General features: G+C 40.3%; 1 protein-coding gene across 1 annotated transcript in view; it reads left to right on the top strand.

The window, feature by feature from the left end:
- Window positions 1–26,894, top strand: part of KL (klotho) — a 75,688-nt gene that overhangs the window by 369 nt on the left and 48,425 nt on the right. Inside the window, exons 2-3 of the mRNA XM_024755646.1 lie at window positions 3–701; window positions 26,060–26,570. Coding sequence (XP_024611414.1) covers window positions 3–701; window positions 26,060–26,570 — 1,210 coding nt within the window. The remainder of the gene's footprint in view (window positions 1–2; window positions 702–26,059; window positions 26,571–26,894) is intronic.

Genomic DNA, 26,894 nt, shown 5'->3' with positions numbered 1-26,894 from the left:
AGACCTGGGCCCGCTTCGCGCGTCCTTCGGCCCCGGGTGCCGCGGGGCTCTTCCACGATACCTTCCCCGACGGCTTCCACTGGGCCGTGGGCAGCGCCGCCTATCAGACGGAGGGCGGCTGGCGGCAGCACGGCAAGGGTGCGTCCATCTGGGACACGTTCACCCACCGCCGTCCGGCGCCTCCAGGCGACGCCCCGGTAGCCGGCCTGCCGTCGGGCGCCCCGTCGCTGTCCCCGCCGGCCACCGGGGACGTGGCCAGCGACGGCTACAACAATGTCTTCCGCGACACGGAGGGGCTGCGCGAGCTCGGGGTCACCCACTACCGATTCTCCATCTCGTGGGCGCGGGTGTTTCCCAATGGTAGCGCCGGCGCCCCCAACCGGGAGGGGCTGCGCTATTACCGGCGTCTGCTGGAGCGGCTGCGGGAGCTGGGCGTGCAGCCCGTGGTCACCCTGTACCACTGGGACCTGCCCCAGCGCCTGCAGGACGCCTATGGCGGCTGGGCCAACCGCGCCCTAGCGGACCACTTCAGGGATTACGCCGAGCTCTGCTTCCGCCACTTCGGCGGCCAGGTCAAGTACTGGATCACCATCGACAACCCCTACGTTGTGGCCTGGCACGGCTACGCCACCGGGCGCCTGGCCCCCGGCGTCCAGGGCAGCCCGCGGCTCGGGTACCTGGTAGCGCACAATCTTCTTCTGGTGAGTTCGAGGGGCCAGGCGGAGGGCCATGCCGGGGAGAGGGCCACTGGAGACGTGAACCTCCGGTTAGATGAGGCTCCATTTGAGCACATCTGTGAGGTTACCTGGAATTCACACCCGGAGAGGAGGCGGGGGCCGGGGGGCGCTGAGCATCTTGGACTTCCCTGGAAAGCGTGGAGTTGGGAATGGGAGGGAAGCCCCCGCCGTGGGAGTGCCTGTGATTGCCCTTTTGGGCCCATCGTCAAAAAGAAATTGGAATCAGTTTCTCCTGTGAGAAAAGGGAGCTCCTTTCTCTGAGGGTAGAGGAATTCCTAGAGGTAAGATAGGGAGGAGTACGAGCAGCCACGGGGAGCAATGAGAAAAGAAACAAGTTTGTTCGGAAGCCACGCAGATAGCGTTACTCTCTACTAGAATTTGTGGAGATGTCATGAGTTCAGTGTTAATCCAATAAGATCTGTCTTGCTTGTAGCACAAGTTCACGCTGCAGCAAATTTGAAGGTATTAAAATCGCATCTACTGCAGAGCAGAGTTCAAACTGTCTTTGGATGTTCTTTCTGTGGCAGGATTGAACACTACATCCACCAGCCTTACTTAATCAGCAGGGGTATAATGATCCCTCATAAAATCTTAAACAAAGCTAGCCGTAAAAGACAGAAACCACTACAGGGTGATACAGATTGGGTCCTACAACAACTGTATTCGCACGATGCTCTCTCCAATAGGAAGGATTCCTCAGGGATGAGATTATTAGCCTGACATAATTGATTTTAACACCCTTGTGCAAAAGGCTTAATACATTTTGACAGCGGGAAGGATGAATGTGCCATGATAAAGTTGCCCCCAAATAATTCTTTCTCCTTTTGCTCCTTTACTTAGTATTGAAGGTTAGGTCTCATCGATTTGAGGGTTCATTTATAATCTCAGTTATTGGTACACTTTGTACAGAATTTTGTATCATGAGAGAATATTTTATGGATATGTGCAAACATTTTAATAAAACTGTTTAAATGTATAACTTTTGGCACCACGTTTTGGTGACTTGTGGGCCTACTGGAAGACCTATTTTTCTTTAAACATCTTTATTGGAGTAGAATTGCTTTACAGTGGTGTGTTAGTTTCTGCTGTATAACAAAGTGAATCAGCTCTATGTATACATAAATCCCCATATCCCCTCCCTCTTGCGTCTCCCTCCCACCCTCCCTATCCCACCCCTCTAGGTGGTCACAAAGCACCGAGCTGATCTCCCTGTGCTATGCAGCTGCTTCCCACTAGTTAGCTATTATACACTTGGTAGTGTGTATATGTCCATGCCACTCTCTCACTTCGTCCCAGCTTACCCTTCCCCCTCCCCATGTCCTCAAGTCCATTTCTACGTCTGTGTCTTTATTCCTGTCCTGCCCCTAGGTTCTTCAGAACTTTTTTTTTTTAAGATGGAAGACCTATTTTTAAATTTAGAATTCAACCACATATTTTGAACAAAGTCAAGATGAAGACCACTTCTACACACTTTAATTGAAGCCATAGATAATTGAGGCAGAACAGTATTGGGTTATTGAGTTGACTTACTGCTGGAGCTGCTGGTAATGTTGTAATAATGGCTAATTAGATTGTATGTCAGCTCCACAAAACCTGTTTGGTACCACAGGTCATAAAAGAATGTTGGCTTTGTTTGACAAAAAATTTGTGATTCCATATTGAAACATATTTTTCATTAAGATACTTTAGAGCAGTGGTAATAAACTTTTTCAGTCTGTCAATCCTTGTAAGGAATCAGAAGACCCTAAATAGCACCTGTTCATGGTTGGTGATAGAAAAACTGGCCCTCTTTTAAAGAAAACATAAGCAAATTTCAGTTCGTACCAGTTCGTACCAGAAACAAGAGATATGTGGACCAACTGAAGGACCTAATAGACCATTCCTGCAAAATTACTACTTTAGATTTAAATCACATGAGTTCTATTTTCAGAATGCATGTAATAAACTCTGTGTAAATACAAAAGTTATCAATTGTTACAGCCACTTACATGATCATTTCATACATAAGATAAGGAACTGGGGCTGTAGGAGCTTTCTGGTACTCTGGTATTTTATTTTATTTTGATTCTAAGCTACTGATTTTTTTTTTTTTTTTGGAGTACAGTTGCTTTACAATATTGTGTTAGTTTCTACTATACAGCAAAGTGAATCAGCTATACATCTACATATATCCTCTCTTTTTTGGATTTCCTTCTCATTTAGGTCATTGCAGAGCACTGAGTAGAGTTCCCTGTGTTATACTGTAGGTTCTCTTTAGTTATCTATTTTATACATAGTATCAATAGTGTATATATGTCAATCCCGATCTCCCAACTCATCCTACCACCACCCCCTCCCCCTTGGTATCCATATGTTTGTTCTCTATGTCTGTGTCTCTATTTCTGCTTTGTAAATAAGATGTATACCATTTTTTTCAAATTCCACATATATTACTCTGGTATTCTAAATAGTCAACATGCTTTTGATTCTTGTGCCCACTCTTGGCCTTTCGATTAACTTCCCAGTTATATTTTTGTATCCTTACACAAAAACTTGCCAAACACTAACCATCTTTCCCAGAAATGCAGTGGACTTTGTGTTCATAAGAAATTAGTAACAGGGGGACAGTTGGTTTTGCTGATGCTACAAACATAATTACAGTTGCTGTAAAATATTAATTTTGCTTTCGAATTTCTTTGGTTTGGAATTTAGTCATTCTTGTATCTTATGAAGAAATAAGTTGTCATGATCAAAAATGGTATCTTTCATTATTTCATATGAGATATTTTCATTCTGACTTCAATACTCTTTCTTGGCGTGTGTGTTAGGGGGAGGGGGGGAGGGAAGTTTTGATCTTAGTTGAAAAGATAAATTATATTCCCCAGATTTTGGTAATGGAACATTTTGGTGATAGAACATTTCAGCTAGGGCTTAGATATTACTGGCAGGGGTCACTGGGCCCCTAGCTTATTCATTTGCGTTTGGGGATATGATGCTTGTGAAGGATAAATCTGGCCAACACACCTCCCCTGCCCCATTCTCTGCTTCCACTAATTTACAGGTGGACTAAGGAGACCCCCTGGGGAGACTGGAAATTTGAACACTGCCCTCCCCCCCCTACGCCGGAGGACAGGAGGCAGGCCAGACAAACTGCAGGATGAATAATGAGGTGGGGAGGCTTTGCTCAGAATGGAGTCTTCGTGGTTTTTTGCGGGTTTCTGGTGCTGAGGTAAACCTTAATAAAAATAGCCTCTGTGTGTATGTATGAGAGAGAGACAGAGACAGAGACAGACTGACAGCCAGAACTGAAAGGAGGATTTCCCTGCAGAGCCCTAGGAATCCAGACTGCTTTGCTCAGAGTATAACCCAGGAAAAAGACACCCCTCCTCTCTGACTTGAAGAGGGACTGCTCTGCCTTCATGGCTCTTGAAAGATGGTTCTTGATGGCCCCTGAAAAACTAGTGTTAAGGCCTGTGGTTGGGAGTCCAGCTCCAGCGGTGCCTCTGAGTCTTTGTTCTGCCTGTGGGTTTCTGACCGAGTTGAAGATAAACATGGGCCTCCCAGGGAGTCTTGCAAATGTCTGTAAAGGGAACCTGTGGGAAAAGACAACTTGTTTCACTTAAGGAGGTGGGGCTGGGAGATGTTACTTTGGGCATTTCGTATAGTGCAGACCTGACTGGTATTGAACATCAGTGCTCCTGTCTCAGCTGATCTGTCCACAGCATCTCTCCAGCCACTATTCTCTTTCTTACTACACTTCCTCAGCTTGGCTTCCAGAACCCAATTGTCTCTCCCTTCTCCTCTCAGCTCACTGGCGATTCGTTCCCAGTTCCCTTTGCTTATTCCTCTTCATCCTGCCTCTAAATACTGGAGTGCCTTGTGCTCCCTCCTGGGACCTCTTCTTAGATTCACTCCAAGTGAACTCTTTGAATACTCTATGTCCTGATGACTCCAAATTTTGAGTCTCCAGCCAGAACTTCTGATCTGAGCGCCAGACTTGGAGCACTTGGAGTGCCTTCTCCACTTTGATGTCAAATAGGCATGTCACATTTAACATCCAAAAACAAATTCCTGTTTTCGCCATCTCCATTATGGCAGCTTTGCTCTTTCAGTTGGTTGGGCCCCAAACCTTAACTTCTTCCTTTCTCTTACATCTTATATTCAATCCATCAACCAATCCTATAGCTCTACCTACCTTCAAAATGTATACAGAATCAAAGCACTTCTCCTTTTATCTATAGCTACAGGTCCAAGCCCCTATCAGATTCTGCCTGCATCACTGGAATAGCCTCCTAGCTGATGTCCTTGCTTCTGCACTTGCCCCTTGCAGTTTGCCATGATGGATATTCTCAAGGATATCATTATGTATGAACAAGACAAAGTCCCTCATTTATTAAAATCCCACTTCTTCTTCGAGAACCAGCTCACATGCTCCCTTTGGCTCCACACTCGAATGCCATCTCTTTCTCCTATGGAATCCCACAATGCTTCACTCTGATGCCTCCTACCATACTTCTCCTTTTATTTAATCATTTGCTTCCTTTCACTAGCCAGGTAATTCCTTAAGTGAGGAAACCAGGTTCACTTCATCTATCCTAAAATGCCATCTTGCCCTTGGTAGGTGCTCAGTAAGTGGCTTCTGGCTGTTTAACAGCCTGACTCTGCCTTCATAAACTGATGCTCCTAGGATCTGCTCTCTTTGTCAGTCTTTCTAGCCATGTTCTTATGGGACAGGGGATACTAAATGCTAATCAGATAGTAAGATCAGTAAATATAATGGGGCAGAATCTGACATTTTTCAGTAAAAATACAAGGTTCATCATTAAATGTATGACTCCATTGTAAAAATTTCCAAACAACTGAAAACTATCTACAGTCACTATGCAACATTATAAAAAAGTTTTCAGAATGGGAGGTGGGGAAATCCTCCTGGCTGGCTTTAGGAGCATTTATTGGAAGTGGCTTGAGTTTTCATTCCCCAAGTAATAGTGGAGGCAATTTATCTACTAGATACATGTTTAAATTATACATGCTATGTACTTTTGTGAAGCACTTCACCAATTTTCTCTCATTAAAATGTTTTTGGTACATTGCTGGAATAATCAACTGGGTTGAACGTTAATGTATTTTATAGACTACTGAATTCAATGGTGTGTTTAATCAGAAATGGTTAAAATATCTCCTGAAGAGCTTGACTCACTCTTCTTTGAAGATCTGATTGAACACAGTATTTTTTGAAGGTCACAGTCAAGTCCAAGAAAAAAATTTACAAATAGGAAAAGAACTAATAAAATAATTTCAAAATCATAACAATGTTTTACAATGTCAGTTATTTCGAGTTGAAGAAAAGAGGGAAAATACAGACTACTAAGCATTCAAATAATGCCAATATACATTTCTTAAGTGAAAAATGAATGAATGCACAACTGTAGTACCTGAATGTGTAGTTAGTCATGAATTTGGCACACAGAAGTCCTCTGAGTTATCTTAATTTTTCAAACAATATGGTTGCTCCAAGCCAGAATTTTAAAATTAATTTGTACAAAAAGTGCTTTTCTTTCAACGAATGTTATCTTTTTAAGGCATAAAGGAAATTTTAGGTGTAGGAAGAGAATAAAGTACAAAATAAAATTGGGAGGACAAGAAATAAAGAGTGGGTAAGTAAGAATACATACTGTTACTGAATCCTTCAAGATCCACATCTTCTCAGGAAACTGCAAAGTGATACTTGTAATCTATACTTAAACAGATAGAGCATATAAAAGGTAGATTATGCTTATCTTGATACATTCTGGGTACAAAGATAATCTAAAGGATCGGTACAGCTCTTCTCCCTTCCACCTTGGGATAAATTCTTATTTATCCTTCAAAGACTTGACTCAAACACTCCTCTATTTTGCGATAACAGGCAGAGAGGATCATTTACTCATTAGCTACTCCTTGAGGTCAGAGACTGCGTATCATATTTCTTTTTAAATTTTTAGTGCTTATCTCAGTCCTTGAAGCAGAGGAAATATTCAATACAATTTTTAATGAATGAATAAATATAGATGTAAAATAATTTTACTTCAATATGTCCTTTTTTCTTTCTTCTGAATTGAACATCTACAGTCTGTTTTCTCACCCAGTATCTGGGAAGGAGTTTTAAAAAGTGAGGAAGAACAGGGGGAAAAATTTCTGCCCAGATAGGTATGTATGTAACATTTGCACATATACAAGGCAAAAAATATCCCCATTTTCATCCCGTGGACAGGAGAGGAGGGGAACAGGGGAAGGGGGAGAACGTGACCTTGTGAGTGCCTGACCTGGAAGCTGCATCATCTCTTCCACTCACCTCCCATTGGCAGGACTTAGTCACGTGGTGTAAGGAGCGTGGGAATTACTGCAGCTGCGTAGCCATGTGCTTAGCGAATCAGGTGGGAACGTCATTAAGGACAAGCATTCATCTCTCCGACACCGTCCACCTCTCAAATATATTGTGAAAATTAAAACAAAATCATGTATGTCGACATGTTCTGAAAAACGTACAGCGCTCTACAAAGGTGAGGTATGAACTTTTATTGTCAATAATAATAAAAGCAAGAGTGCTTGAGAAGTGATTCTCTTGAGCTGTTTAGGTGAAAGGAATTAGACAAATGCTTTAGAAATTGTTGCCTCACTTAACTTCTTCATTCAGTGGGATAGAGTCTTAGCAATTATTTCAACAGCATTTGACTAAAGATTTTCAAATGAGTTTTGAGATAATTTATTTTACATAAAACGTATTACCAAGTACCTTTTCTTGATGTTTAAAGGAAATATACTAAAATTTATGACTGATATAATTTGATATATTGACTTAAAGATAAATATTTAGTGAACTTGCATGGCCCCAGTCCGAATAGGTTTTTTTTATTAATAACATTATTGTTTGAAGTATGGATGTCAGAACATCATCCATGAACCAGTATCATTTATAGTTTGATAAAATACTCAAAATAAACTGAAACCAGTACTATACATTAAGTTTAAATGTAATGGTGAGAAGATATTATTTGCATGTCTATAAGTGCACTACTATTTGATAATTAGAATGTTAGAATTAGAAGGCACCAGGGAAATCCCAGGTCAGATTTCTTCTCAGGACCAACTCCTTGCAGTGGCCCTGGGGTCCTCTAGCTTCTGCTCGACTATTTGCGGCAAGAGGAACCCAGCTCCTCTCAAGTTGCCCACTCGATTTTATCTTTTATATTGATTGGAAACCTGCCTCTGTATGGGACTCACCCGTGGTTGTCTCTGCCTCCCTAAATCTCAAAGAATAAAACAAATTGCTTTTTGACGAGACAGCTTTTCAAATATCTGAAAAGGCCACTATGTTCTTCCTAAATATTTTCTACTTTATTCACACACATGGCTGCTCCTCCGAGAAGAATTAGAGGGAGCTGGCATTTAGTCAGGGCTCCTTCTTGGGAGACTGTGATGGGGCCGACAGGAATGTGTTTGAATTCTGAGAAAGCAAATGTGACTGTTGAGAGGGCTCTTTATCTTCTGACACTTGAGGAAAAGGTGGGGAGGGAGAGGGAAGAGTTGACCTTTCTATCTCCCCAGAGGGTGGGTCTTTGAGGAACAGAGAAGAACAGGGATGTCTGTGGGAGCTGCCTGTGTCCATCGCCCTTACCAAGGGGCTGCAGACGGTGGGGATGACTGAGGACACCCAAAGTAGGAAGAGCGTTCTGGGCTCCGCGTTCTGGGAACCAGCTGTGCAGCCGGGCCCAGGTGCAGCAATGCACAGTTCATGTCATAGGATCAGTGCGTGGAGGGGCCGAAGCTCAGGTGGGAGAGGAGGGGAAGGACACGAAGCAGGAGAAGTGAGCCCAGACTCTTTGAAGTCTTCTTTTAAGATTTGATGTGCAGACCAAATTTCAGCTGCCCCAGATGTTCAGGGCACATTTCTTATTCTGGACACCAAATCCTGTCCCTGCCGTCCAAGACTGCATTCGCGGTTTTGGCTGTTACCTCCCTGCGGACTCGGATTAGTTTGTGGTCAGTGAAAACCTCTCAGGCTTTTAAATTTTTCCCCATGTGAATTGCTGTTAAGCCAGACTTCCCGTCATCTCCTTTTGTCACTTATTTTTGAACTTTTAATCGTATTAAATTTCATCCTCAATGTGTAAAGGTGAGAGGAGGATTACCACAGATGGTGGGTGGATGCTTCTTAAAAATTGGAAATAACCTAAATATACTAGGGTGATCTGTTAAAGGAATAGCAGTGCACAGGTATAGTGGAATAAATAGTATTCGGCCATTATAAAGTTAATGTATGGTGATTAAAAAGTTGCACATGGTATGTTATTAAGAGAAAAATGCCATATGATATATTATGCTTCTTATATATCTCTGTTGTGTGAATAAGTGTGAATAAGTAGAGAGCACTCTATAGCTCTTTAGCTGTGCTGAGCTCTCTTCAGCCACTGTGCTTTCCCCCAGCTTCTTTCCTGACATGCCCAAGCCTAGATTTGATATCCCTGCTTTCTGCTCCCATAAAATCCTGTACTGCCCTTCTAATAATACTTCACACATTTTATTGAAATTATTTGTCTTTCCCCAAAGACCTCAGCTTTGAGATGCTAGGAATCATGTTTATCTTGCTTTCCATTTATATCCAGAGCATGAATGAAAGAGTGCACTGGCTCCCCCCGCTCCCTCCCCCCCAAATGTGAAAGGGAAAAAGAAAAATGTTAACAGTGGGTTATTTCTGGATAGTGCGATTATGGGTAATTTTTTCTTTCTAATTATCTGGATTTTCTAATTGTTCTATAAGCAAAATGTAATACTTTTGTGATGGAGAAATCGTAAGTGGTGTTTCTGGGAAAAGATGGCTGAGTGAATTTACCCATCTAATTTATTTTCCCTCTTGAAACCCCATTAAACTTTAGTAAAGAAACAGTTAAAGCAAAGAAGGGGGGCGGCAAGGGGAGGGAAGGAGCAAAGGAAGGAAGGGTGAGGGAGAAAGACCCACAGTGATGGAGACAGCAGAATAGTAACAGAAATTTGGAAGCTGAGAAGCAGGTGGGAGAGTATTCCTGACTCAGCAGATCTGAGCAAGCTGACTGCTGAATTGGCTGTGGGAGAAGCCAAGAACCAATCCTACGATTGCAGAATCTTCCAGAGGCTCAGAGAATAGCAAGAGCAGGTACTATGGAACTGGAGGTGAAGGGAGTGGGTGCTTAAAATGAGAAGAATTGGTTGAAAGCTGTGTAAGAAACAACTAGATTTCTGGGTCTCTTCCCCCAATCCCGCCTGTTGGGCATATGCTGCTTCTCCACTCAAGGAGAAAACTCGAAGTGAACTTTCTGGAGAGTATAAAATGGAAAGTGTCTGGACTGAGGGACATCAGGCACAACTGAGGGCATGAGCACCACACTGAAAATAAGGACTAAGTGAACATATGCGACAAGTTTGAGACACCCACCCCTTCCCCAGACCCCTCCTCCACCCCGCTACCAGCTCTCCTCGCCCACCAGGCTCTCGGAATGTTGGCTGTGTGACTTCTACTCCCCAGGGAGGGACTGGAAGTGTCTTCTCCAGGGAGTCTGATGAGCTCATGCGGAAAGACCTAAGATGCTGATCCTAAAGGTTCCACAACAAATGGCAGAGACAGATCACTCCACAGTGAAGCTCAAAATCAACATGCCCCACCCACATGCTCAGACCTTCCAGTCAGGGTTTTTGTTTCTCGTTCTTAAACATGAGTAGACAATCAAGAATCAACAGGATCCAAGGAAAGCCTCTAACTTGAAAGATTGAGACCCACCTAAATAAAGAGGGGAAAAAACTCAACTTTCTGGGGCAAAAACTTGGAGGAAACTGAGAATATATAAGGAGGAAGAAAAGCTAAAAAGAAAAAGAGAAGACTCAGTCAAAAGATATTACAAACTTCTAGTTATAAAATAAGTCATGGGATATAATGTACAGCATGGTGATTATAGTTAATACTGTATTTTGTGTTTGAAATTTGCTAAGGGAGTAGATCTTAAAAGTTCTCACAAGAAAAAAAAAATTGTAACTATGTGTGGTGATGAATGTTAACTAGACAGGTTGTTTCACCCGAGTGAAGTGGGCGAGTAGGAGAAGTTGTGGCCCTGGGTGAGCATGTGCCCCAGGTAATTCTCTGTCAGGAGGGATGAGGTATGGTCCTGCCAGATTCTCCGATTTTAAGAGAAGCTAGAAACTCAGAATTTTGAGTGAAATTTCCTGAATTTTAAAGATTATCTCAAAAAAAAAATTTTTAAGCCTGACAAAGGCCAAACAAATCTATATGGATTTTGAGTTTATAACACTCGACCTATAGCATCTGGCTCATCTGAAGCCCTGACAGGAGCGTGACTCCACACCCTCCAGTGTGCCTCGTCCATCATATCTCCCTGAGGCTCTAGATGGGGGCTGTGGCCTCCCACTGAAGTGGTGAAATTTCCCCAAATTGAATGGTTGCATATGTTGAAGAATGTGGATTTTTGAGCGTGTTCACATTGGGTAGTGCCAGGGATTAGATCCTGCAATATTAAATAAATAATGGATATTCACTTAAACTTATTTTATTCGATGACATCAATAGGTCTCTGTCAGATCATTAGACAATCTACTTAATCGCAGAGAATACTCACACCCTACCATATTCCCAGGCCTGAGACTGGAGGCTTGCTTTCTGGAGTAATTGAAAGACAGGGGAGTGGAACTTTGGGGCTACATAGAGCAAAGACAGGAGTGAGACACAGGGATGAACACAGTGGCTCAACTGGAATTGGACCTACAAACTTTCCATCACCTCCCAGCAGCCTGATCACTCTAAGCAGATAGCATCTGTCTCTCCTGGTAGGGGAAGGGAGGGTATTCGGTGCCTTTGAACGGCACCAAAGTAAGGATCTCACCCACTGACATTGGGGGCTGGTCCCCTAATGAAGTGACTGACTTCCTGGCAAATGAGCATAGCTTGCTGCCTATAAAGTGTCCCCATGCCTATAATTTTGACTAGATTTTAAATACTTTTCTCTTAAATATGAATGGACAGCCAAGCATCAAAAGGTATTTGAGGACAGTGTCCACCATGAAACAGGGAGAATAAAATAAATACACAGAAAAGCAAACCATGAAAAACACATTATGCAGGAAATTAAATACACACAAATGGAAAAAGGAACAAATCAGAGAATATTTAAAAATTCTTGAACGTCAACAATGTGACTGTTGAAATAAAATGTTTAGTAAAAAGATTGAAAGATACAGGAAAAGAAGTGCCCCCAAAGTAGTACAAAATGACAAAGAAATGGAAATATTAAAGAAAGGGGAAAAAGATTTAAAAGATGAAACATAAAAGTCCAACATCAAACTAATAAGAATTCAGAAAGACAATAAGGATATGGAGAGCAGGAAATTATTAAAGAAAGAATATAAGAAAATCCTCCAGAACTGAGGAACACAAGCCTTTAGATTTAAAGATCCTTCTGAATTCCTAGCACAATGAATGCACAGTTATGTAGGGATTTAGAAAGCTTACCTTCTGGTATGGTACTGGCACAAAAACAGAAATATAGATCAATGGAACAGGACAGAAAGCCCAGAGATAAACCCACACACATATGGTCACCTTATCTTTGGTAAACGAGGAAACTGCTTTGTGACCACCTAGAGGGGTGGGATAGGGAGGGTGGGAGGGAGACACAAGAGGGAAGGGATATGGGGATATATGTATACATATAGCTGATTCACTTTGTTATACAGCAGAAACTAACACACCATTGTAAAGCAATTATACTCTAATAAAGATGTTAAAAAAATAATAAATCCTACCTTCTGTGTAATCTTTCCTAAGAAGCTAATGGAAAGCATGCACCAACGAAATTACAGAGTAAGTAAACGGGGAGAAAACAGATGTAGAAAAGTATAGCTATAATCCATAAGAAATAAAGAAAAATTCTAGGACGAGAGCAGTTCTAGACAGCATCTCGTCCAGATGGAACCAGGAGGATGGAAGAATCTAGCAGAGAAGGGAGAGCTCTAAGTAAAAAAGTAGACTCAATAGAATAGAGGGTAGGGAATGTGATGGAGAATCACGAAAACATTAAAACACATAGGAAGTATTACACAAGTTTAATAGTGAGGTGATGATTTATTCAAAGGAAAATAAAAAGCTGTACAAAAAAGGAAATATTATAGTGTCCCATTTGGCTCTCCAGTGAACAATATTTATATGAGAACCTCGATGCGACTATTGGTTAATGATTTGAATAAGAACAGACATTTGGGAGAATGAGGCAAGAAAATTGAGGGGTGTGAGAGAGCTAACTCTTCATTATGGTGAATTATTAAATGTTGGAAGAAGCATATTATTTAGAAATACGGTAGTAATTACTGGAAGAAACAGCTGAAAGTTCACTGAGGTTGTCTGCAGGGAGCAGAAGTGGGAGTTTGAGAAGGCCTGGGGAAGATGCTTACTGTTTTTCGTAAGACTTTGATTTTAAACTACATTAATGAGTTTATTTAATTAAAAATAATTTTGAAAAAGCCTATACCATGAATAATGCTTTAAAGTTTCTGAAATGCTTTTGTGTATTTTGGGGGGCCGGTAAAATAGTTGAGAGGCTCAGATTTTAGGGATCTAAACTGCCAAGGGATCAAACTGGGATCAGAACCCAGGTTTTCCAGCAATCTTACCACTGGGCATATACCCTGAGAAAGCCATAATTCAAAAAGACATATGCACCCCAATGTTCATTGCAGCACTATTTACAATAGCCAGGACATGGAAGCAACCTAAGTGTCCATCAACAGATGAATAGATAAAGAAGATGTGGTACATATATATACAAAGGAATATTGCTCAGCCATAAAAAGAAATGAAATTGAGTTATTTGTAGTGAGGTGGATAGACCTAGAGACTGTCATACAGAGTGAAGTAAGTCAGAAAGAGAAAAACCAATATTGTATATTAACACATATATGGGGAATGTAGAAAAATAGTACAGATGAACCTATTTCCAGGGCAGGAATGGACGTAGATGTAGAGAACGGACATGTGGACCCAGCGGGAGAAGGGCAGGGTGGGATGAATTGGGAGATGGGGACTGACATATATACACTACTATGTATAAAATAGATAACTAATGAGAACATGCTGTATAGCACAGGGAACTTTACTCAGTGCTCTATGGTGACCTAAATGGGAAGGAAATCCAAAAAAGGGGATATATGTATACGTATAGCTGATTCACTTCGCTGTACCGCAGAAACTAACACAACATTGTAAAGCAACTCTATCCCAATAAAAAAAAAAAGAGCCCAGCTTTTCCGAACCCCTGGTTGCAGTGCTCACTGCCTTACTGCTTGCTGTCTCCAGCCCACAGTTTTCATTTGTGTGTGTGCTGGTGAATGTCTAGACCAAGGGTAGGTTCCCTCCTTGTCACATCGGCGCTCAGAAATGGAGGTGTCACGAGTGTACCTGGGCTGTGATCTCTGCGTATTCCCTGCATAATAACTTGCCCGTTGTGTAAATATTTGCTTGGTGAAGTAATGATTCCATGATAACTCAAATAATAGTCATGAAAAAGGTGCATTTCAATTCAGAGCTCTCATTTTCTTTCTTCTACACGATTCTCATTTCTGAAAAATTAAAGAAACCAAACAATCTTTCATGAGGAGTTACAGCAGAAACCGTGTGTGGATGTTTCCTGGTGTTTATTGCTACTCTGTGAGAAATAAGATGGGGGAATGAAAACCGCGTCATTCACAATTTGATTAAAAAGCTTTCCTTCTTTTTTTTCTTTTCCTTTCATGTTTAAGCCCTGCAGTTTTGAATTTTCCCTTTCTTCATAGAGGAAGACAGGTCAAGCAGCTATGATTCCAGTTCCCCATTCTGGAAACACCCTCACAGCTGTTTAATACATTTGGCCTCAACTCAACCCCCTGTCCCCTCAGTCACTGCCTTTCAGCCACAGGAAGGCCTTGCTGTTGTGCCTTGGGGCCCTTTTTTCTGGTTCTTCTCTCTGCCTGGAATGTTCTCCCCACCCCACTGTACCCCCAGATCCACAGCTCCCTCACCTCCTTTAAGCCTGTGCTCAAAAGCCACGTTCTCAAATGAGGCACATCCTGAACACCCCATTTAAAATGCTTCTCCCAGCACCCCAGACTTAGTGGGAGTAGAGGACCCCTTCCTGGCTCAAGAAGCACTTTCTGGGGGCCTAGAGAAGAGAGGAGTTCACCGAGTTCATAGGTACTGCAGACGAAATGTGTGAACACGAGTTTCTTGGGTTTGGTTTTTAGCTTCAGAATAGAAGACCCTAGAAGAGCAATTAAAAAACAAAACAAAAGCAAACACACAGCCTCTGGCATAATAGTGGCTATTGAAAAGGCAGTCTTCGATTCCTTATGCAACCCCCAGACAGAAGCTTATTCTTTGGATTTAGTAGTTGCTCAACACTGCAGGGCCAAGAGGCTTATGCATGTTAATTAACACCCTTGATGAACATTTGTAAATGAGTCCCACCAAAGCCCAAGCTGACCAGCTTTCTTTGTGATAAAGAATAATCTTCGGGGATTATTTAAGATCACAAAAGGAGACTAAGGAAAAATGTTCCTAGACTTGGAAATGGGACAGAAGGATTACTGACGTCCTTCTGAGCAGCCTGCCTGGGTTAATCCTATTCTCTGATTCTGACTCTCTGTGGGTGCAGAAGGGAGTGTGTCTTTTTTAGATTTGTTGTTTACTGTGGATCAGGGTATTTTAAGTTCTATAAGGGTAGATGTTAATGGAAATGATTCTTGCCTAATAGGAGCACATACGGATTTTGTCCTATGGAGATGGAAAATGAAAAGATTAAAACTACGGCATATTCAGTGAAAGGAAAATAAAGACTCCTGTGAGTGCTACCAAAAGCAATGGCATCTCCTCTCCTTGGCACCCAGGGCTCCCTTATTTTGTTCCCTTATTTTCACACCACTTACCATCTTTTAACATGCTTTTTAGTTCACGTTTGTTATGTTCGTTGTTTTTTTTTCTCTCCTCCTGCTGAGATGGAAGTTCCATGAGGGCAGAGGTTTTTGTCTGACTTGTTCACTAATGGATCCCTAAGTGCCAGAACTGGGCCAAGCCTATAGTAGGTGCTCAATAAATACTTGCAGAATGAAAATAGCCCTTAACATCGATCACTGACTTTCAAACTTTTCTGACCTTGACCCTGACAGTAAGAAAGGCATCTTATGTGTTGACACATACACAACAGAAGTCTCACAAAACAATACTTACCCTTATGACATGTGGTGCACTCTGAATAGAATTAGTTCTATTTTATTTCCATTTTCAAAATTTCTGTGGCTATACATAACTCGATTTCACAGCTAGAATCTGTGGTGTGAAAAACTTTGACTTAAGACCATGTAGAAACTGCTACCACATAAGGCAAATGGGAAAAGGGGGGGAAAGAGGGGCAAGCAGATTACTTTCTATTATAGGCTATTCCATAAAACATATTTCCTGTTCCTGTACTCTTATCCTGTCTGACAACATAGAAGACCTCACACATCCACATGTCACTTTTTCTTTACGCGAAAAGTGTTCTCTCTTGCAAGGGAAATTGAGTTATTTCCAAAGCAAAGAGCTATGAATGAGCCTGGGAACTGAGAAGTGATCTTAAAGTCTCAGAGAGAGTCAGTTGGTTGGCATCTGCTGTTGATAAGTCAAAGCAGGAGAATTAGGTGAGGAGGCAGAAGTAAACATTTAGAAAGTAAAGGTGACTGTTATGGAAGAAAAACACTTTTCTCAATTTTGTTGAAATCAGAGAGTAGCCGTTTCATGAGGGTATTACAGAATTACTTTGGCAATTATAGTGATAAATGTTTACTGAAAAGAGCCTGGTTGACTGATGAAACTTAGGATGCTTTGGCTGATCTTGGGAATACATCCTTTATCTGAGTCCTTTATCTTCGTGTCGCTTTTTCTCATCTAGCCTGATGTCTCCCTCCCTGTTCCTTTCTTGGCTCTCATTTTGTTGCTATTAGAAAAACAGGTGCAAAAACCAGGAATTGGAACCCCTCTGTGTCTCCGATAACGTTGTGATTAATGGACCAGACGGATTCTGGTCACAAGCCAGATATTTTGTTAACAACCTAGCATCAATGATTTGGAAGGATTTTCATAGCAGCATGATTTAGTATTAAATAGAATGATTTAACTGATGTTGATTAGTCCTGTACAGATAAATTAATGAGGCAAGAAACCTAATCTCTGATTTATTGATGTATTTACCAAGAGTGAGTTATGAAATAATTTTTACTTCATTTGAAGGAACTTTTTATTCAAAAATGAATGAGTAAGGCCTTTTATGTAACCTTCTTTGGAAAAATCCAGACAAAATGATCATAAGTAACAAAACTCCAAAACTACACCATGATTTAAAAAAAATCTACCTTGATCTGTATCTTGCCTAGTTGTAAAAGCATTCCTTTGAGTGAGTTCTTATAGAATCTCAAACTTGGTTATATGTGTATTAGGAATTCTATATTTGCAAATGACCAACCCCAACTAAAACTAGGTTAAAGAGGAAAAGGGACTTTATTAGAAGGACACTGGGGTGGGTCACAGAATTGGCGAAGAGCTCCAATGACTTTGGGAATAGGACTTGCAAATCACCATTCCCTTTGAGGAGGGCAATCTTTCTCTCTCACTACACACATGCGCATGTGAGAGCACTTTCCAGTAATCATCACCTTTGTCCAGGACCTTAATCATACCTACATTTTTTTGGCAGTAGCGTTCCAACTTGCAGCATCCAGTTGTTCACATTTTAATCCATTCTGCAAGAGATGATTTTGATTGTATGATTTTGATCCTCATTGTCTCAGAAGTTTATGCTCACCTGTTATGATCTGTTCTATCAAATCCAAATAATTTTGCATTCAAAAGTTTTCATATTCTGGTCCCACACTTCCTATTGTAAACTTATATGCCAAAAGCCACAAAGTTTTAAACGCTTTCTCTAATTAGGCTAGTATCATTATTTTCACAACACTGAATACATTCTTATGTCTGTGCCTTTAATCATAATTTCCATGCTTAGATACTCCACTGCCCTCCCCAAGCACCAGCCACATTCCACTATGAGGATATTTTAAATGCTTGTTGCCCCTATACCACTTACCCCAAATGTGGCCCAGGCTAGAAAAGAGATCCTAATTGTTTGGCTTAATACATGGATCTTAGAGTTTTGGGGTGAATTCCAGATGATCTGATGAACTACAACTTGGTCAAAAACATTTTGATGGAGAATAATGTAATGAACTGGATCATTTGGTCAAAAATAAATCTCAGTTGCTAGACTTTCTGTATTAATAATTTTGTTTTTCTGTGAATCTTTTAAGCATTCCTAACTTTTTTTTCCCCAGAAATTATGAGGCTAAAATGTAAGAAACTGTTCTTCCATGTTTGTGAAATTTTGGAGCAACTGAAATGTGTGACAATAGGAGATTAGTAAATCAATAAGTAATTGTTGGATGGTGTGAGATAGAATTAGTTGGAACAATCCAAGTCATCCATCTTTGTGCAAAACATAGCTAAACAAGCGGGACAGACATCATCAGTTTAGAAAATAATCTAGTAAATAATTTGAAGCAGAAAATTCCCCAAACTTGAAAATTTCAGTTACTTTTATTATTTATTTTATTTTTCTTATTAGAAAAGCAATGCATGCATGCTTATTACATAAAAGTTAGAAAATCAGAAAAGCAGAACAGCATTAAAAAATGGCCATAGTCCCACTCAATAGAGATGACAACAATTATCCTCTTGGTACAAATTCTTCAAAATCCTGTCCTATGTATATTTATTTTATAGATGTGCATATGATTCCATAAATTAGGTAATACTGCTTATGATTTGACTGTAGCTAACTATAATTTATTAAAGTGATTGATTTGTAGCCAACGATTAATTTGTTCCATTTAACCCCTAATTTGTGAGTTATTTCAACTAATCCCTATTGTTGGCCTTTTAGATTTGTTTCAAGTAATCTAAGAACTATGACTGGCACATAGTAGCTACTCAATAAATGTTTGACTAAAAGAATAAGTAAATGAATAATCTCATGTTGTTGGATGTTCAGATTGTTTCAAGTCAACTCTGTTGTTGATGGAGAGTGTACAGTCTTGATGAAGAGCTGCCAGTTTATGAAGAAGCATGACATCTACCCCAACTGTATTTGTGCAGAGAGCAATGGGAAAGGGATGTCTACTGTGTCTGGGGAGCCAAACAAGGCTTCACAGGGGAGATGAGAGTGGAGGTGAATTTGGAAGGAGAGAGAATTTTTCAGAGAATAACTGGGGAAAATAGCAGTAAGAGGAAGCAGGATTAATTAGGGACTCCTTCTTGGAAGAGGCAAGTGTAAACAGAAGGCAGGGAGGGATAGAGATGATAGAGGAAAAATAGAATGTCATTACAGAGTTGATAGGTTGTCATCCAAGGTACGTACAGACTTGGGTGAGGGGTAACAAGAAATTGACCTGACCGTAGCAAAAGAGCAGGGTTGGGGAGCAATGAGATATACATTGATAGGAAATTGTTAATTTGTAGGAGGCTGTAAGGCTTGGTGATCGAGCTAGAAATTCTACTTATTTAATTGGCTAAGAAGTACAAAATAAAGTCAAGCAAGCCCAGCTGCTGCCTAAGTCCATGATTTTTCTGACTGGGTATCAGCGAGGGTGGACATAAGGCCCTGGGCATAGGTTGGGGCCTGGGTGATAGAGGCAGGTCCCAGGCAAATTTTGAGGAACTGCACACAGAGAACTGGTTATTTTTGTAGATAAAAGTCATAGGGGCCTATTTTTTTGAAATTATTTATGTGCTCTATTAGGTGGTTATTTTGGGGGAGGATGCTTGAAATTCTTTCTGAAGGAACTTTAGTTTACAATCCATGGGGCTGTGCTGATAGAAATAAGAGGAATAATTCGGCCTACAGTCATGAAATTTAGGCTAGTTGGTGTACTTGTGTAACAGCCCAGGGCAGCAGTGACTTTTAAGAAGGTCTCTAGATGTGTAATCATGATACTATCCTTGAACTTGTGGTAAGAGGATGCCAAAGGGGAAAAAAACCTTCCAGTGCTCTCTGAAATTTATCTAGTCCTTCGACCTTTCTCAGAAGAGTGCACCTTTATTTTACAACTAAAACAACATCTTGAGGGCTCTTTTTGGGTAGGGAGTAGACACAAATTAGCCGTTTGAATGATATTCTGTTTATGGGCTGCATTTCAGTTCTTTTACCATTGGTCTCAGTCCATTTAATTAAGATTATTTGTAGGATTAAATTAATCCTTTAAGAATTATTCCATTTCAAGTTTTTTAAAAATCTAAAGAATGATTAAAAAAAAAAGTGACCCATTCACTATCACCTTTGAAATACATTTGAATGTTTAATACCGTCCATGTCTTTTCCAACTTCAGACTCAGTTACCCAGCTGCCAACCAGGCATCTTCATTGGGATGTTAAACCCATGACCTAAACAGAACTTGATCGCTTCCCTTCCCCAGGCCCTTATTTTTTGCTTTCTCTGTTGTCCTTGATTCTTCCCCTCACAAGTCATATGTAACATCCAATTCATCAGCAAGTTCTACTGATTCCACCTTCAATGATAGCCTAAATCTGGCCCCTTCTCACTATCTCCTTTGGTCCAAACCAACCTCATCTTTTGCCTGGACCATTGCAACAGCTCCCTAACTGGTCTTCTTGCTCCCATCTTGCCCTCCTAGAGTCTGTTCACCACACAACAGCCAGTCATCTTTTAAAAATCATAAATCAAGTGACATTACCACCACACTTGAATAATAGACATAAATGGCCAGTCACAATTCTAAGTGCTTTCCATATATTAACTTATTCAATCGTCATAAAGATGTGAACATAAGGTGCTATTGTTATTCCTATTTTCCAGATGAGGAAACAGAGACACAGAGAGTTAGATTATGTGTCCAAAGTCACACAGCTAATAAGAGTACAGATTTAGAACAGTCTGAGTGACTGTTGTGGTTTTAGTTTGTATTTCCCTGTTGATATTGGTGTTGAGCACCTTTCCATGTGCTTATTGAGCATTGGTGTGGATGCTCTAGTGAAATGTCTGTTCAAATTTTTTGTTCATGGTGGGGAGGGGGGTGGTTTCTTTTTTATTATTGATTGGTAGGAATAGTTTATTTACTTGGATATAACTCTTTTGTCATTTACATATTTTTAATATTTCCCCTCAGTGTTTTTTCTTTTTGTTAACTTTTGATGAGCAGATTTCAATCTTGATGATGTCCAGTCTATCAGTTTTTTTCTTTTATGATTAATGCTTTCTGTGTTCTAAGAAATCTTTTCCTACTCCAAAATTAAGAGGCTATGTTTTGTTCCACAAGCTTTATAGTTTTAGCTTTTACATTTGGATCTATGAGTTATCTCATATGAATTTTTATGCACAGTGTAAGGTTGAGTTCATTTTTCTCCATATATTTTCACAATTGTTGCAGGAGAATTTGTTGAAAAGTCTTTCCTTTTGCCATATAAGTGCCTTGGTACATTTGTTGGAAATCAGCTGGCCATGGGCTTTAAAAAGTCTCTGTTCTTCTCCTTTGATCTATTTGTCTATCCTTATGCCAATATCACACTGTATTGACTATTATGCTTCGACTTTGTTCTTCCTTTTGCAGAGTATTTTAACTGTTCTAGGTGCTTTGAATTATCATATACATTTTAGAATCAATTTATTAATTTCCACAAAAATTGTATTGGGATTTTGGATGGGATGGTGTTGAACCTAGAGATCAACTCAGGGAGAACAGATAATTTAACAAGGTTGAGTCTTACAGTCCATAAAAATGGTATCCCTCTCGCATATACATTATTGATACTATGTATAAAATAGACAACTGATGGGAATACACTGAACATAGCACAGGGAACTCTACCTAATGCACTGTGGTAACTTAAATGAGAGGGAAGTCCAAAAGGGAGGGGATATCTGTATATGTCTGGCTGATTCATTTTGTTGTGCGGTGGAGGCTAAAACAACATTGTAAAGCAACATACTCCAATAAAAATTAATAAAAAATGGTATTTCTTTCCATTTATTTAGGTCTTCTTTAATTTCTTTTAGTACTGTTTTATATAGTCAGTTTGCACATCTTTTGTGAAATTATTCCTAAGTATTTTATGGTTTCAGTGCTTTGGAAGTGGTATTGTATTTAAAATTTATTTTCCAAATGCTTCTTGCTCATATATTAAAATACAGTTGAGTTTTGTATCTTGACAGTGTATTCTGGTAACTTGCTATATTCACTTATTAATTCTAATTAGGGTTTTTATTTTTTATTTTTTTTAGATTCCTTAGGGTTTCTATATAGTTAATCGCGTTTTATATGAATGAGTTATTTTCTTTCCAATCAACATGACTTCATTTCTTTGATTTGCCTTACTACACTGGCTAGGACCTCCAGTATAGTGTAAATAAAAGTTGTGAGAGTGGTTAAGTTTATTTCTAAGTATTTTATTCTTTTTGTATCTATTATAAATGGAATTATTTTCTTAATTTCCTCTTTGGATTATTCATTGATATTGTATAGAAATACAACTGATTTTTTTTTTTTTTTTTTGCGGTACGCGGACCTCTCACTGTTGTGGCCTCTCCCGTTGCGGAGCACAGGCTCCGGATGCGCAGGCCCAGCGGCCATGGCTCACGGGCCTAGCCGCTCCGTGGCACGTGGGATCTTCCCAGACCGGGGCACGAACCCGTGTCTCCTGCATTGGCAGGCGGACTCTCAACCACTGCGCCACCAGGGAAGCCCAATACAACTGATTTTTGAATGTTGATATCATATCCTACAATTTGCTGAATTCACTTATTAGCTCTAATAATTTTTTTTTGTGTGTGAATTCTTTAGCACAAAAGAATTATGTAGAATCACATCATTGGTGAATAGAGATAGTTTTACTACTTTCTGACTTCTTTCCTTTTTTTCCCCCTTGCCTAATTACTCTGGTTAGAACTTGCAATGTACTGTTTCTGTCTTGATCCTGATCTTAGGAAAGTCTTTCACCAGTTGAGTATGATGCTAACTGTGGGTTTTTTAGAAATGCCCCTATCACATCACAGTAGTTCCCTTTTATTCCTGTTTTTTTTAGTGTTTTTGTCATGAAATACGTTTGGATTTCGTCAAATGCCGTTTCTGCATTCACTGAGATGATCGTACGGGGTTTCCCCTTCTTCATTCCATTAATGTGATGTATTGCATTGATTGATTTTCATATGTTGAACCATCCTTGCATTCCTGGGATAAATCCTACTTGATCATGGTATATACTCCTTTTAGTATGCTGCTGGAATTGTTTTGTCAGTATTTTGTTGAGTTTTTTTTGTATCTATACCCATAAGGGCTATTGGTCTGTAGCTTTTTTTTTTTTCTTGTGATGTCCTTATTTTAAAAAAGAGAAATTGAAGCAGAGAAGTCTGTCACTCACAGGTCCTGGAGGAAGTACGTAGCATGCCTTAAGGGACCACATGGGGTGGTTAAGGCAGAGCACAGAGAGAGGGAGAGAGACAGAACCCCGGACTCATGCCTTTAATAGAGTCCGTGTGTGAGTGCTTTGGGGTTCCTGGGCCAGATTGATCAATTCAAACCAAAAGAGGGGTTTTGGTAAGCCCCACAGGGGTCTTTTGTAAGGGGTGCATAAGGTATATAAAGTCTGCAAGGCATGGGAGACCTGTTGATCACAGGGGCTATTGGGGAGGTCATCTCAGGAACTTACACTTGTTTGTGATTGTGGGCTGCTATCTAGTCAGGGCATGCACTTGCATGAGGGGCTAGTGTCAGTTTAAGTTCCCTGTAGGACACACAGTTAAACAAAATGGATGCCAAGGCAGAATACCATGAAGTAGCTATTTAAACTCTTGACAATGCTTTACCAGCCATGTGGGGGGTCCCTCAGTCCAGTCAGTCGACACATAAAACTAATCATCACACTTTCCAGTGCTACAAATTTATACTGTACTTCTCTAAAATAATTGACCACTTGAAAAACACTTTCACTTATATCATATTTAATCCTTGCAATGTCCCTGAAGGAGAATAGATGCTATTCCCATTTGTTCAAAGAAGTACCTGAGGCTCACACTGGTAACAGAGGATTTGGTATCCAAACGTGAGATTCTTCTAATCCAAACTCCAGGTCGTATCACTATATCACAGCGATGCTATGGGCTGAATTCCTCAGCAGGTGGCGTTTCCTTTACCTGCTGTGTTTTTCTTTTTGTTCTGTTGATCCTTTAGGGAGAGAAGGAATAAGCATTCATGGAGACCCTACCATGTGGAAACTCTTGTTAGGTGTTTTGTGTAAAGTATCTCATTTAATCCTCATTACAGCCCTGTGAGAGACAGAGGAAAGTTAGTTTTACCTGCCCTGGTTAAGTTATGTGGTCAAAGGCACAGAAAAAAGTGATGGAGCAGGAATTTTATCTGATATCAAACACCACGTGTGCACTTCCCTATAGCCAGGGTCATTCGTTTCCTTGCCAGACCTCCTCTGAGCCATGTCAAAGTACTCAAGGTTAGAAGAGTGGTCTGTGATTGTAGACAGTTCTACTGTATGGCTCTGACTTCAGCTACCTGCAAAACTGACCCATATCAGGAAGTTCTTGGTTGCTGCCACTTCTCCCTGGCCTCCTGACTCCCCCCTCTTAGTGCTTGTCCTGTAGAGGTATGTCTGTTAGGGTTAGGTCATGACTATCCACAGGCTTCAAATCAGCCAAATTAGCGAAGTCCTCTAGGCTAACATCGTGAGTACTACAGCCTGGATTTCCCCTTTTCTGTTTAACTGTTAACTGGTGAGATTTCTTGTCAGTGGGGAAGGGAGAGATAGGGTGGTGAAAGTGAGGAAGATAGAGAAGGGTGGGGCACATCACAAATCCAGCAGCATAGCACAATCAAGCCTCAGTTTCTTGAATCACATGGGCAAAGGCCACTATTCTTATGATCAATATTGTATTCTCCATTTCCTTCCTAGCATATAGATAGCTGCTTTAGGTCATGAAAAAACACATTCCGTGAAATGAAACCTAGTAGATGTTTACTAAGAAGCTAAAAATGAAAGACATGCACTATTTGATTCCACTGAAATATCTGGCTGAACTCATAAGAATGGTGATGAGGCCATTCTTGGACACCTGCACTAAAATGAACTGAGAGCAGAATATTAAGGAACAAGGAAGAGGAAGTTTGGCATATGAGTGCAAGAGCTTCTTCAGGCCCAGGGAGTGGAATGAAAACTGGCATGATCATTGGGAGAATGTGAGTCAAACAGAATTAGAATGGAATTTTCCAAGATAATATATTAGGAGAGCAAAAGGCTGATAAACAGCTCTTGCATTTGGAGAAAAACAGGGGGAGTAAATCAGGAATTCAAAAGTAAAGAAAAACCTAATTCAAGTAAGGGAGGAAAAAAACCACTATTCTTTGTAAATAGAAAGGAGACAAATGAAAATAAGATATCAGAAGTCAGCAAGATTTTATGGGAGTCTGAAGTTGATTTAATGGAAGCAAAGCCCATTTCATTGCTGTAGGAAACACCCAGCTGAGTTGCTGATTCACTGTGGACATCTGATCTCTTCAAAGCTGCATTTAGGTGTTTTTGCTCTTGGCTTGTATCTTGTACCCTGCGGGGGTCGGCAGGAAGCCAGCCATGTCCCGGAGTACTGGGTGGTGGGCCAAGATTAGATATCGGAGTTGGTTCTTTATTGCGCTGATTCTTCTTAGAGAAGAACAAAGATTGTGAGAACATGTGTTAGAATTTTTGTTATGAGACATGAATACAAAATATTAAATTGACTCCAACAATTTAAGTCAACTTGAAAACTCCCGGTCTCTTAGGATAAAAAAATACAATCCTATTTAGAAATTCCTGGTGTAATCACAGATGCGGGATTGGCTCTTTTCGCGAAGGCTATTAATTAAAAAGTACATAATCCAAAGTCATTTAAGTAGTAAGATATTATAACAAATTCTTATTTCATTAACTTTTCAAAGTTTGAATAATAACTACATATTCAACACAAGAAATTCACATTTTTCCACTGGCTGCTGAAAAACAGTGGAAATGATTCCAGTTATGGTTGCAGCTCACTGTGGGCTGACTTACCTCTGGAATTATTTATTGGTTCCAGGTGACTTTTACATTGTGGGGTTAGTCATTAGGTTAGAGTTGATGAGAAACAGATACAACTAGAAATGGGGATTCAAATACATGTTGTATTTCTGCTCACAATCAGAGATAAATTCACTGTGGTTTTTCTCTTTATAGGCTCATGCCAAAATCTGGCATCTCTACAATACTTCTTTCCGCCCCACTCAGGGAGGCCAGGTGTCCATTGCCCTGAGCTCCCACTGGATCAGTCCTCGAAGAATGACTGAACATAGCATCAAAGAATGTCAGAAATCTCTTGACTTTGTCCTAGGCTGGTTTGCCAAACCCGTATTTATTGATGGGGACTATCCTGAGAGCATGAAGAATAACCTTTCATCTCTTCTGCCTGATTTTACTGAATCTGAGAAAAAGTTCATCAAGGGAACAGCCGACTTTTTTGCTCTTTCCTTTGGACCAACCTTGAGTTTTCAACTGTTGGACCCTCAGATGAAGTTCCGTCAGTTGGAATCTCCCAGCCTAAGGCAACTCCTTTCCTGGATTGACCTTGAGTATAACCACCCTCAAATATTTATTGTGGAAAATGGCTGGTTTGTTTCAGGGACCACCAAGAGAGATGATGCCAAATATATGTATTACCTCAAAAAATTCATAATGGAAACCTTAAAAGGTAGGATTGTGGATAAAATCCTAATTTTCTGCCAGAATCCACTGGAAAAACAATCTTTAAGATGATCTTAATAAACTGTGTGAATTTATAGTTTTTAATCAGAATGTAGAAATTCATTTTGGCAATAGTAGGAATGCATTTATGTAACACCTTTCTGATTTGGGACCTTGAGGAACTTGAATTAATTTTTTAAACTTGTTTCATAAATGAGAAACTGGGTTATAATGTTTAAAATTACTAGACTTTCAGAGTTACTACTCTAGATTTTTTAGATTATATTAAAGACTAAGTAAATCCCAAGATATCTAGATCTCTGTACACATT

The sequence above is a fragment of the Neophocaena asiaeorientalis genome, unplaced genomic scaffold (genome assembly GCF_003031525.2).
Source record: "Neophocaena asiaeorientalis asiaeorientalis breed wild unplaced genomic scaffold, Neophocaena_asiaeorientalis_V1.1 scaffold59, whole genome shotgun sequence".
Taxonomy (NCBI): domain Eukaryota; kingdom Metazoa; phylum Chordata; class Mammalia; order Artiodactyla; family Phocoenidae; genus Neophocaena; species Neophocaena asiaeorientalis.
The sequence above is the reverse complement of the archived record's forward strand: the minus strand, read 5'-3'. Positions and strand labels throughout refer to the sequence as shown.